This window comes from Hippocampus zosterae, chromosome 21 (genome assembly GCF_025434085.1).
Source record: "Hippocampus zosterae strain Florida chromosome 21, ASM2543408v3, whole genome shotgun sequence".
Classification (NCBI taxonomy): Eukaryota; Metazoa; Chordata; class Actinopteri; order Syngnathiformes; family Syngnathidae; genus Hippocampus; species Hippocampus zosterae.
Window position 1 is genome coordinate 2,902,545 of NC_067471.1, and position 13,629 is coordinate 2,916,173.

General features: G+C 47.1%; 1 protein-coding gene and 2 long non-coding RNA genes across 3 annotated transcripts in view; 1 reads left to right on the forward strand and 2 right to left on the reverse strand.

Annotated features, from left to right (window-relative positions):
- LOC127593737 (proton myo-inositol cotransporter-like) overlaps positions 1-13,629 on the reverse strand; it is a 39,797-nt gene that overhangs the window by 3,683 nt on the left and 22,485 nt on the right. The window contains exons 5-9 of the mRNA XM_052055360.1: positions 9,367-9,530; positions 9,058-9,178; positions 1,089-1,214; positions 847-965; positions 542-694 (exon numbers count right to left, since the gene is read on the reverse strand). Of these exons, the coding sequence (XP_051911320.1) occupies positions 542-694; positions 847-965; positions 1,089-1,214; positions 9,058-9,178; positions 9,367-9,530 (683 nt within the window). The remainder of the gene's footprint in view (positions 1-541; positions 695-846; positions 966-1,088; positions 1,215-9,057; positions 9,179-9,366; positions 9,531-13,629) is intronic.
- LOC127593772 (uncharacterized) lies at positions 316-1,116 on the forward strand. Its single transcript, XR_007960499.1, has 3 exons — positions 316-427; positions 534-717; positions 1,033-1,116. It is a non-coding gene; the product is annotated as an uncharacterized LOC127593772 (long non-coding RNA).
- Positions 10,632-13,626, reverse strand: LOC127593770 (uncharacterized). Its single transcript, XR_007960497.1, has 2 exons — positions 12,041-13,626; positions 10,632-11,265 (listed from the first exon to the last, which is right to left on the reverse strand). It is a non-coding gene; the product is annotated as an uncharacterized LOC127593770 (long non-coding RNA).

Consider the following 13,629-nt stretch of genomic DNA (forward strand, 5'->3'; position numbering starts at 1 on the left):
AACATATCCTCTTTTTGTGACAATTCTGTTTGTTGGTGTGCCGTGTGATTTTTCAAACTTGAAAAAATGTGCCTTGGCTCAATAAAGGTTGAGAATCACTGATCTAGGCAATTTATTTCATCTGAATTTTCAATGTTTTAATTTTTTTGGTTTAATTTTCAGACCATCAAATAAATATGTTTTTAAATTAATGAATAATTTTTTCACTTAGATGACCTGCGGCAGCACTTCAATGAGTGGGGAGACTCGGGAGAAGTGCAATGACAGGTGCTTTTCTTCTTTCACCTTTTTCAAGATCAATTATCAAAGCCACAGGGCATCTCAGAATGTGTCTCCGATAATTCCAATAATGGATCAATTGTCAGTGCTGTGAAAGGTCAATTCCCTTCTACGCCGGGAGGAAAGATTCCGCAGATAACTGTCACAGGTAGGAGACATAAGTAGGCGTTCCCATGTACAGGACCTAAATATATTTCCATCATTCAAAATCTCATTTATTAATGATAATAACAATTAAAAAAATGTGTTTTTAGTAGCTGACCATAGTAGGTGAAGTACTGTGCCAAATGGAGGAAGGTGAGCGAGACCAGAACGTTGAAGGTCCAGTTGACTCCGGCTGCACATGCATTGCCCGTGCTCCTGGCCCACAGTGGGTAGATCTCAGAATTGATCGTCCACGGCATGGGACCCATTCCTTGAGTGAAGAAACATCTTACAGTGCGTCTGAAAACCATTCACTGCCCTTTTACTGCTACTTTCACATTTTTATGGGACAACCGTATTCAGATGAAGCTGCAAAAAAAGAGCTGCGAGGTTAATGCGATTATATAATTCATTGTGTCTTACCTGGCGCGAAAGCAGCCAGGTAGAACAACAATCCGAGTAAGACGAGCCATGAGAAGGAGGTGGGGCAGTAGTTGTAGGCCCAGTAAGTGTGCTCTCTCATTTTGCTGGAATTAGAACACCTAGCAAGCACATTGATTGTATCTTTATATCGTATACATGAAGGAAACCCTCCCCCTCTTCCCACAGAGTGCTGCATCTGAAACCCTTCCACACACCAGACACACCTTCATCCTGTGACTCACCTGCCCCACACCGCCTGCTCAGTGGAGGCCCTATTGACCGGCACGCAGGAGGAGGTGAGCAGCGCCGAGCCGTTCTCGCGGTAGCAGAAGCCGCAGGCGGGGTCCAGCATGCAGGGCTCGCATAACCTGGATTGGCGGTGAAAATTTTCCGCAATCAGAAGAATATTGGTTCCATGAAACAACACACGCGCAGGAAGATAACAGGACTCAGTCATGTATTCTTTATGCTCTGTGAAGAGCTTATACTGTATTTCTGATGAGAGAATTGTGACATTCTTCTCTGTGTAGTGAATTGACAAAAACTCTCAAATATTGTTTTGAATTTTTTTTTAATAAAGTAGAGAGTACTATATATAAAAATATGACCTTTTTGTAATTGTTTGCCACTGTATTAGTCACAATTTTTTCCCAGCATTATTGTCCTCTGAATGGCTGGACACAGCCAGCCAGGTTTGATAAGCGAAACTCATCTGCGGCAATTAGCACATACATATTTGTACACCTAATCAGAATTGTTTTTGAGCACCAGCTGGAGTGGAGGGCGTGCCTCTCCAGCGGTGCACCTGCTTTTCCTTCACAATCAAGCCTGGCATTTTATTTAAGGACTGTCAAGTGTCCCAGAATTTGTTTGTCAAGAGATAATTTCTAGACGCCACAGTCATTTTGTCGCTGTTGCTCCGATAGTTTATTGTAATGTAAGTATTTGGGATTTCTTGCTATTACTGGATGGTTTAAGTTTCGTGTCATTGGACTTATGGCATTTCGTTATGTGTATTTTTCGGGATTAAAGATTACTTTGCCGATAGCATGCGGGGGGGTCGCCCTCCATTTTGGCTTTTCCTGGTGTTGTGTTGCTAGCGCTTTCTGTTAGCACTTTGTAAATATTTTCTTGTACTGCCGTTAGTCTGAGTCGACATTTGTGGGATCCGATTACCATCTGGTCCGTTTATGGCTCATGTCTATCGATCTATCTCCTTCAATTTGATACGTATCTCGCTACACAGGGTGTGATACAAATCAAGGACAGCCCATTTTCAAACGGAATGATTCGATTTGATCCCCTGCCCTCAAATCTTTGAAATGAAAAACAAATTTCCGATTCCACATTGGTTTTCATTAAACCCTTGACACACATGCACATTCACGCAATTTCATAAAAATATGAGATGCCGTTTTTGTTGCAATTTATTCTCACTTAGGCATAAAATGAAGCCCCGCAGCAACAACCCTCTTTCATCAAGACAAAAATCCCAACACCACTACCTAATGGACTCACTGCAACACGATCATACACACACGCACGCACGCACGCACACACACACACACACACACACACACACACACACACACACACACACACACACACACACACACACACACACACACACACACACACACACACACACACACACACACACAAGCGCGCACGCGCGCACAGCCACAGATGAAGATGGCAACGAATTAAAGAGATGAGTGCTTTTAGAACACCGCCGCGGCTTCACTGACTTCACTTTGCTACAAACGGTTCGAGCCCACGCATTCGGGCAGTGACCACCGTACATGCGAGAGCAACACGGGCGTCCAGTTCTTCCCCCATTAAATGACACACTTGAAAGGAGATTTGACTTGGAACCTCTTCGAAGCAAAACGGAAGAATTATACTGAGAGGGAAGATTATTCAGCTTGAACAAGTTGTCAGTCTCCGCTTTACAACTACCCGTATTTACTGTACTATAAGGTCCTTCGGATTATAAGGGCGCACCTTCAATGAATGGCCTATTTCAAAACTGTTTCTCATATGTAGGGCGTACTTTATTATAAAGCGCACAAAATATCATAATTGGTTGCGGTTGCATTATGCATCCACTAGATGGAGCTACACTAAAGAGAATGCAATACAGCTTTATTTATATAGAGCCCCGATTGCAGTTGTGTTATGCATCCACTAGATATAGCTACGCTAAAGGGAATACAATATCGAACCTTCACAACCGCTGCAGCTGTAACTGTCACGTTCTGCTCGAGGCGATACCAAATCGCCTCGTGCAGAACAAGGAAATAAAGGGTTGGATCCCCGGAAAGCAGACAACGAAAAAATCTTGTCGAACAAAAAGTGTCTTTAATGAAGAAAAACAGAAAGAGCCGGACAGGGAAAAACGGTAACAAAAAACGCTGATCAAATAAGGACCAGGAGTAACAAAGAAGGAAAACACAACTGAAAACACTCGCGGAAAACAAAACACGAGGAGGGCCTGAATTGGCGAAAAATACGATACGTACAAATGTTAGAGTCTAAGCGCGAATCACAAGAGTATAGGCCGTAAGGCAAGAAGGCAACGAGTCAATAACAAATAGCGAAATAGAGCACGAGAGAATATGGCACGGCGTGGAATTCTCCAGCAGTGAGTGGACTGCCGGAGCCTCTTCATAAAGGCAGGTAATCAGCCCGAAATTACGGACAGGTGTGCAGTTGGCGGAGGGAAAAAGCCCGCCACCTGCTGGTGGGCACGGGACGTGACAGTACCCCCCCCTCAATGGACGCCTCCCGGCGGACTACCCGGCTTGGACGGATGAGCAGTGTGGAAGTCACGCAAAAGGGACGGATCAAGGATCCAGGAGCGGGGCACCCATTGCCGCTCCTCCGGCCCGTAGCCCTCCCAGTCGACCAGGTACTGGAAACCCCTGCCCCTGCGCCGAGAGTCCAGGATGGCACGCACTGTGTACACTGGACCACCATCGACCACCCGCGGAGGTGGAGGCGGCGTGGGAGAAGGAGCCAAGTCACTGGAAGACACGGGTTTGAGTAGGGAGACGTGGAAGACGGGGTGAACCTTCATGGTGGGTGGCAGCCGGAGCCTGACTGCAGCTGGACTGATGACGGCCTCGACCTCGAATGGTCCAGTGGTCCCAGCTTCGCCGACGTGCCGGCCAGGCGAAGATCCCTCGTAGCCAGCCACACCCTTTGTCCCACCGCATAGGAGGGCGCCGGGCGCCGACGACGATCTGCGATCTGCCGGTTCCGGGTCGCAGTGCGGGACAACGCAGCCCGGGCCTCTCTCCACATGTGATGGGCCCGCTTAAGGTGGTGCTGAACGGAAGGGACCTCCACCTGCCCCTCCTGTGATGGAAACAGTGGCGGCTGGTAGCCGTAGCTGTCATGAACGGTGATCGGCCGGTTGCGGAGGAGACGAGGGTGTTGTGTGCATACTCCACCCATGGTAAGTGGTCGACCCATGATGCGGGACGGTGGAGGCACACACAGCGGAGGGCCGCCCCCAGATCCTGGTTGGCGCGCTCCGCCTGTCCGTTGGACTGGGGGTGGTAGCCGGGGGTCAGGCTGGCAGTAGCTCAGAGGGACCGGCAGAACCGCTTCCAGACGCGAGACACAAACTGGGGCCCCCGATCCGACACAATGTCAGTAGGAATGCCGTGGAGGCGGAAAACGTGTTTGACCAGGAGGTCGGCGGTCTCCAGCGCCGACGGCAACCTGGACAAGGGCACAAAATGAGCCGCTTTGGAGCAGTGGTCCACGATCGTGAGCACGACCGTTCGACCCCGGGATCGGGGAAGGCCCGTAATGAAGTCCAAAGCGATGTGGGACCAAGGACGAGGCGGAATGGGCAACGGTTGGAGCAATCCTGCCGGAGGTTGGTTGGAAGACTTGCCGCATGCGCAGGAGGTGCAGGCCTTGACGAACTCCGTCACGTCGCTCCGGAGCTCCGGCCACCAGAACCGCTGGGCGACGAGTTGCACCGTCCGGTTCACCCCCGGATGACATGCCACCTTGGACCCATGTCCCCACTGCAGAACTTCAGACCGCAGGGGCGGAGGCACGAACAGCCTCCCCGCCGGACACCCCGCCGGTACCTGAACCCCCTCCAGGGCAGTCTGGATACGTTGCTCAATCTCCCATTGGACGACCCCCACGATGCACTGAACCGGGAGGATGGTTTCCGGGGTCCGATCCCCTCCCGTGGGGTCGTGGAGCCGGGAAAGGGCGTCGGGCTTGGTGTTCTTCGACCCGGGGGAGTATGTGAGAATGAAATTGATTCTGGTGAGGAACAAGGCCCACCGGGCCTGACGGGAGTTTAGTCTCTTTGCGGTTCGGAGGTAAGCGAGGTTCTTATGGTCAGTGTAGACCGTGAACTGTTCCTTTGCCCCCTCGAGCCAGTGTCTCCACTCTTGCAAGGCGGAGACAACAGCCAACAGCTCACGGTTGCCCACGTCGTAATTGGCTTCGGCCGCTGTGAGTCGACGGGAGAAGAAGGCGCAGGGGTGCAGCTTCTGGTCGACCGGAGAGCGTTGGGACAGCACCGCCCCCACCCCTGAATCCGAGGCGTCCACCTCTACAATAAAGGGAAGATCGGGGTCAAGATGTGTGAAGTACGGGGGGACTGGTAAATGCCGCCTTTAGGTTTGCGAATGCAGCATCCGCGGTAGGGTCCCACTTAAATGGGGTCTTAATAGAAGTAAGGCGGGTTAAGGGAAGCGCCTTTTGACTATAGCCGCGGATAAACCGTCTATAGAAATTTGCAAACCCCAAAAAGCGCTGCAGTTCCTTGCGGTTAGTTGGAACCGGCCAGTCTTTGACTGCCTGCGTCTTCATGGGGTCTGCTCGCAACCTACCCCGTTCAATAATAAACCCCAGGAAGGAGATGACGGGGACATGGAATTCACACTTTTCTGCGTTGACGAAGAGCCGGTTTTCTAATAGACGCTGTAGCACCAGCCTAACATGTTGTTGGTGCTCGTGTAATGACCGGGAGAAAATCAAAATATCGTCCAGATAAACGAAACAGAAAATGTTTATCATGTCCCTTAAAACGTCGTTGATGAGGTTTTGGAATACGGCAGGAGCGTTAGTAAGCCCGAAAGGCATCACCAAATACTCGAAATGGCCCAGAGGGATCTTAAAAGCGGTCTTCCATTCGTCACCCTCTCTGATACGGACCAAGTGGTAAGCGCTGCGCAAATCTAATCTTGAGAAGACTGTGGCGGATTGCAGTGGGGCAAAGGCGGAATCCAACAAAGGTAGTGGGTATTTATTCTTTATGGTTATGTCGTTCAACCCACGGTAGTCGACGCAGGGTCGCAGGGTCTTGTCCTTTTTACCCACGAAGAAAAAACCCGCCCCTAACGGTGAACGTGATGGTCTAATGAGACCTGCAGCGAGCGAGCTGTTGATATACTCCGTCAACGCCTCGCGCTCAGGCTGGGACACCTGATACAGGCGCGAGGTCGGCAACGGAGCGCCCGGCTGCAGGTCTATAGCGCAATCGTAGGGGCGGTGTGGGGGCAAAGAACGCGCGCGATCCTCGCTGAAGACCTCCTTGAGGTCCCGATAGCAATCCGGCACTCCGTCAAGGCAGATCTCCTCGGGGGGTGTGACACGATCGTACCCCCCGATGGCTGACTGTAAGCAGTGTTGATAACAGTATGGGCTCCAACTATCTATGGCTGGGCGCGCCCAGGAAATTACGGGGTTGTGTACCTTGAGCCAGGGTAAACCGAGGATGATAGGAGCGTTACGGGACCGCATTACGAGGAAGCGACGGTGCTCGACATGGTTACCGGAAAGTTGGAGCTTCAATGGCTCTGTTCTATGTGTAACGACCGCCAGGAGACGCCCATCGAGATCACGAACCCGCTTCCTATCGATTAGTTCCTCCAGAAAACAACCCAGTTCGGATGCGAGATCAGTGTCCATCAGGCAGTCATCCGCCCCTGAGTCTAGCAGGGCCCGAACCCGCCTCGACCGGGACCCACCAAATATCTCCCCATCGAGCTCCAGTCTGTTGGGGTGTCCCGGTCGCATGTCGATACGGTTAGACTCGGGGGGTGACGCGCGGGATCGTGACTCACAGTACTCGGGGTGGGCGTGAAATGACGATCCTGGGTAGCTGGTAGTGGCGTGAGGAGATGGTGGGACGCTGTCATTCGTCGCCCGATCGCGGAGACGACGACTTCTTCCCTCTATACCAACGTCTTTTCCTCCCGGTTGCATCGGTTTCTCCGTGGGTGCTGTCTCCCGGACTCGGGAGTGGTCACCGAGCCTTGCAGCCCTGAGTACTCCACGCTCCCGGCTTCGCTCCCTCAGGCGATTGTCCATGAGGAGGGCGAGGTCGATCAGCTCCTCCAGGTCGGTGCTGTGGTCGCGGGTCGCCAGCTCGTCCTTGAGTTGCGTGTTCAGGCCACGGCGAAACAGTCCACACAGTGCTCGATCGGCGTATCCGCTTTGTGCTGCCAGAATCCGGAACTCGATGGAGTAGTCCGCGACCGATCGTTCTCCCTGGTGGAGGGCGAGTAGCCGACCCTCTGCCTCTCGGCCCCGCACGGGATGGTGGAACGAAATGCTGTCACGAACTCAGGGAACGACGATCGGAGATTCGGCTTGGCGTCGCTGGTCGCAATCGCCCATGACGCCGCCGGACCTGTCAACAAACTCATCACATAGGCCACTTTGGCGGCATCATTAGCGTAGGCAGACGGCTGTTGGTCGAATATGAGTGAGCACTGGTGAAGGAAGTGGCCACACTGCCCATGCTCACACCCATAACGAGGGGGGTGTGGAAGCGATGGTTCCCTCGACATAATGGTATGTGAGGGGGGCGCTTCCGGGGTGGCTGGACGGCCCCCGGAGGGAGGGGGTCTCCGTTCCTCCACCCGCACTAAACGAGGTTCGAAATCATCGAACCGATGAGCCAGCATGGAGACCGCGCCTCGGAGTTCCGAAATGGCTTGGCCCTGCTGACTCATCTGTTGCTCTTGTCGGGTAAGAGCGGACAATATTTTCTCGATATCTGCGGGATCCATGGTGGCCGGAGAATTCTGTCACGTTCTGCTCGAGGCGATACCAAATCGCCTCGTGCAGAACAAGGAAATAAAGGGTTGAATCCCCGGAAAGCAGACAACGAAAAAATCTTGTCGAACAAAAAGTGTCTTTAATGACAAAAAACAGAAAGAGCCCGACAGGGAAAAACGGTAACAAAAAACGCTGATCAAATAAGGACCAGGAGTAACAAAGAAGGAAAACACAACTGAAAACGCTCGCGGAAAACAAAACACGAGGAGGGCCTGAATTGGCGAAAAATACGATAAGTACAAATGTTAGAGTCTAAGCGCGAATCACAAGAGTATAGGCCGTAAGGCAAGAAGGCAACGAGTCAATAACAAATAGCGAAATACAGCACGAGAGAATATGGCACGGCGTGGAATTCTCCGGCAGTGAGTGGACTGCCGGAGCCTCTTCATAAAGGCAGGTAATCAGCCCGAAATTACGGATAGGTGTGCAGTTGGCGGAGGGAAAAAGCCCGCCACCTGCTGGTGGGCACGGGACATGACAGTAACAAAGCGCTTTCCAGAATATTTAAAATGATACATGCAAGAAATCAGAATGTTGATCCATATGTTGCTCCCTCAGGATGTAGCATGAAGCATGACACAAAGTCCATAAAAATACAGTGTTGATTCCTTGGCATAAATACAAATGGCATTCCAAAACAATAAATAAAAGACAAAAGTCATGCAGACAATTGATACAACAAAAAGGCTCACATCCACGAAGGTCTGAATATCCTTAGAAGCCTTGCTTGTCTTTTTCTTCCGTCTTTTAGTCAATAGTTAACTATGCTTTGGTATTATCTTCTTTCATAATGGCTGCGCAGAGCTCACAGAGTAGCTGTCTGTTTGAATGTATGTTGGCGAATGGACATGTTAATTTGTGTCGGGCAGAACGCTTTTAGGTTGCAATTGCTTCCTGCTAATCATCACCAGTAGATGGCATCGGAATACGAACATAAAAACAACTCAATGGTGAATATAAAGATTCTTTGACACCATATACAAGGCTCATCGGATTACAGGGCGCACTGTCAGCTTTTGGGCAAATTGAACACTTTTAGGCGCGCCTTATAGTGCGGAAAAATACGGTAATTTTGGCTCAGTAGTCCCTTTTTGTGCGTACACTCACCGATACTTGAGGCAAGTAGTGTTGGCCATGGAAGGGTCTAACGGGTGGAAGGTGACAGCAGGACTGTGCTGAGCCGACAGCAGGAAGCCCACTGCCAGCATACACAAGCCGAGAAACGTGCCTGGGGGTGGGGGTAGAGGGGGGAAATGAAAGGTGTACGTTTCACTCGGGGGTGCACTCACTTTTGTTGCCGCTGGTTGAATGGTTGTGTGTTGAGTTGTTTTGAGACAACAAGTTGTACACTGACTACTTTCAGTGTTTTTATGTGAAAACACAGACTAAAATGGGGCCATTTTGTTTCCGTCTTACCCGCGATGCTGCCCAGGGTGAGCCTCCGCCGGCCCACTCTCTCCACCAGCCACACTCCCAGCAGAGTGAACAGGAAGTTGGTGAGGGTGGTGAGTCCCGCCAGCCAGATGGCCAGCCGATCATCCCGCACGCCCGACATCTGCAGGATGGTGGCGCTGTAGTACCTGCCAGCCACACAGAGAAGCAGAGCAGGAGGAAAAATTGGGAAAAACAAAGTCTGGAAGCACGGATATATACTCCTGCACGTTAATGCCAAATAAACCAAAACAGGCCCCTGGAGGCAAGAAGGAGACAGATGAGAGCGACATACTGGTGAGTGAGAACTTTTTGGGGTTTTTTTTCTCAACGTTGTGCTTAACGAGGGCATGTTGAATCTTATCTCGCAAAGTGACCCATTTTCTTTCCCCAGATGTATGCACAATGCTGTGAAATATCAGCATGCAACCGCATATATATTCAATGTGTAAATACATATCTAACCTCTGAGTAGAGAACTGTACGTGAGGATCCTAAGAATGCAATTTCCTGGCCCTGATCGGGAGCCGGCAACATGAAAATTGCTATTAAAACTCCATATAACTGCAAGTGATTTCATTTACAAACTATATGGCAAGTGCAGGACTGATATTTCCCTCGGCGGTTGACAGGGACCAATTCGCTGTGCTTGTTTTATTTTTGGTCCAAATTCTGATAAATGGTTCAAAAAGGTTGCTTGTGGTACTGTGTAACTAACAAGGCTGGGAAACGTCATTAAATTGAGTCAAAACCATCCAAAGGCTTTTTGTTTGCCCGGGTAGGGGATTTTGTGAACAAAAAACATTTAGGAAGAATCTTAGCTAAAGCAATGAAATATTGCAGTGGTCTCAAATGTGAGTTTAATTTGTTCTGTTACAAAGCTCAAAACTGAATTTACCGGTACTTGTATAGCAAATCAATTTTCCCCTTTGAAATGCTTTGGAAAGCCATTAATCCATTCCAGATGGCCCAAAAAAGGTAATAAATACTAAACCAAGCCTTTTTTCGCACCTGAGTCTTTGAGGATCTATCAAAACTGAGTCCTGGTGAGAGAAAAACATATATTTTTTCAAAAAATGTATTTAAAATAAACCAACATCCTAACAAAAGTATTTTTCATATGGGTAAAGTGTGGCTTCGATTTTTGGTTGATTGGATTGGATAAACTTTATTGTCAAATGTACTGTATGTGTAACATACAGCACAGATGAAATTTCTTCCCTTTCAACATAAATATATTTCTGATTGAAAAAAAAAAGTTCTGGGTGCTGTACATCCAGGCTTATTCATTTTCATCACCAAATATTTGCATTTGTGTTCTGCACGTTTGAGCACATCTGAATCTGAAACGTGCTGCTTCATGAAGGACATCTGCCCGCTGTGTATTAAACAAATGAGAGCGTGGAGTGTGTGTGTGATTAGAGCGATGATAAGAACATTCCTCATTAAAACTGTCTATATTTGGCTTCGGAATGAAGAGGAGGAGTTTTGGCGTGATTAGGCTTCTTGCAAACGAACATTAAAAAGAATGTGGTGAAATAACCTCTCTCAAAATCGAAAAAAAAATGTGAGTTCAAAGCACAACAAAAACGATCAGATGTTCTGCCACATACAGTGAAAAAAAGGTAATTAAATTTTTTTCTTGTTTTTGTTTAATTTAGTAAATTTTATTTCAACAAATGGTTACATGAAATAAAACCATCTGGATCAAGATACATTTTTAATGTGCCTATACACAGTGATTTTATTTCCACTTGACAAAAATAAAATTGAGCACATTCTACAAAAACTATTTGGTGGCATGTTGGAAGCGACTTAGCACAGGCATGAAAGATGACAGCAGGGGAACATGAGTATTCCACATCTTATCAGATAACAAAAAGCCTTCTATCCCCCCCAACCCCCTAAAAAAATCTCATCTGGGTTTGTAAGGTTTTGGGGGGGATTAAATTTTGTCAATTTTATTTAAACAAATGGGACTATGAAATAAAATCATCTAAATCTAGATATATTTCTAAGGAGCCAATACAAAATTATTTTATTTCCACTTGACAAAATAAAATTGAGCAAATTCAACAAAAACCTTTTGGTGGTGTGTTGGAAGCGACTTAGCATTGGTGTGAAAGATGACAGCAGCGGAACACAATTCTTCCACATGTTGTCAGATTTAAAAAAAAAAGCCCTTTCTCACCTTTCCCTCCAAAATCTCTTCTGGGTTTGAAAGTTTTCTTTGTGTCAAATTTTGTCAATTTTATTTTGGCAAATGGTTACACGAAATAAAATCATCTGGATCAGGATACATTTTTAAGGAGCCAATACAAGCTTATTTTATTTCCACTTGACGAAATAAAATTGAGCAAATTCATCAAAAACTTTTTGGTGTTGTGAACGATGACAGCGGGGGAACAAAATTGTTTTTTCACTCACAGAATTCCATATCAAATGAAAAAAAAATGTCCATCCCCCTAAAAATCTCTTCTGTGAATTTTCCACAAAATTCACATGATGGCACTTAATCGATTTTTTTTTTCCCCTCGAGCCTCTGCACTCAATAAATTATCTTGCAGCGCGACAGTGTCAAAATATTTGAAATGCACCCCATGGCGGTGATACGTGGCAGAGTAAGGGTATATCCGTCTGCAGGGAAGAAAGTGAAGACCTCAGTCGGGAAGCTTGATAATAACCGACCACTGAGTTCACACGACCTCTCCTGACACCTCCCCTTGAATTTGGTGCACCTGACCCAGCCAATTAAAGGGAAAAAATACAAGCCCTGAACAGAGTGCGCCAAAGCTGAGACCCGATAATGAAACCCAGAGGTGTTCTTTCAGAATGTCTTTTTTTTTTTGTCTTTTATAATCACACGCGTGACTACTCCGAGTCCAGAATGTTCACAAACACAAGACGCCCTTCACAGCAACTGATTCATGGTCGTCCATATGTGCTCATATATGGCTGGACAGAAATTGGTGAATAATTAAATGGTACATTACTAATAAAATTCAACAGAAGGAATGAGTTATCGTGTGTGATCGCTTAGCTGTGATAAAACGATCTATCATACAGGATATATTTAGTCACATGCTTTTTTTTATAGGGGTTTGTACATTACTTTAGTAGCCTACAGGGATCGGCGAAACATGCTTATTTAAAAACTGGCTTTACATTTATGATGAAAAATATGATTAAATATGAGAATGAATTTGTGAATCATTAATCTCAATTATTTTACGTACACATTGAAAAATGAGCAGAACATTTGACGGCTTAACAATACTATGTGCTTGACTATTTTGTTTACCTTTACAACAGAGAATAAAATCAGTAAAAATCTGCCCTTTTTTTATTTTTTAATTTTCCCCCTTCAGATTTTTTGTCAGTTTTGGGGAAGGGACGTTTGAATGTCATAATCTCTGTCCTCCATTGTGATGTGTTTTTTGGGGGGGGGGGGTTGTTAAGTTTTTTTTTGTTGTTGCTGTTTTTAAGAGTTCATATCATCTGACTCATCGGTCATGCTCCCAAAAATATAAATACAACTAAAATGAGAACGACTTATAAGTCTATCATTCAAACAAATGATTGAACGTTATTTTACATTAACATCAGATATATTCAGTTTATTTCTTTTGATGCAGACAGCGGTGACACTTTAGAACGCCTGCTGCGAAAAGAGGTGGAGCCTAAGCCCGGAGTTCTGCTGGTCACAATGAGAGTCAAGATGAAGATAAATGTATCTTCAAAGAGGCGCGCAGACAATTGACAGACTTTCAATGTTTCACTTCTCTTAACTCATTCAGTACCAGCCAATTCTGGACCAAGTCTTAAAAGACGTTTAAAAACGTCTTTGGGAGTGAGTGAGTGAGTTAACAGCAGCCTAAATTTTCCTCGGCTAGCCTGTCTGTCAGATTCATTTTCGCCAGTTCTCATTTTAGCCACACACACACACACACACACACACACACACACACACACACACACACACACACACACACACGCACTTGTGTCGACAACATTCCACAGTATGAACTACACGTGTCGAAATGTCTTTTTTATTTATTTATAATAATATGGGATGAGCATGCACACGCTTAACCTATTGCCTTTCCTCTGGCGGTTGCCAGGCAACAGCACATATCCCCAGATTGTTTACAAAGCTTGGTAATATAGTTCATCTCGAAGGGGCGGCGAGACAGGCACAGACGGAAAGATAACAAGAACAAAACGGGAAAGGAGACACTGTTTGAAACT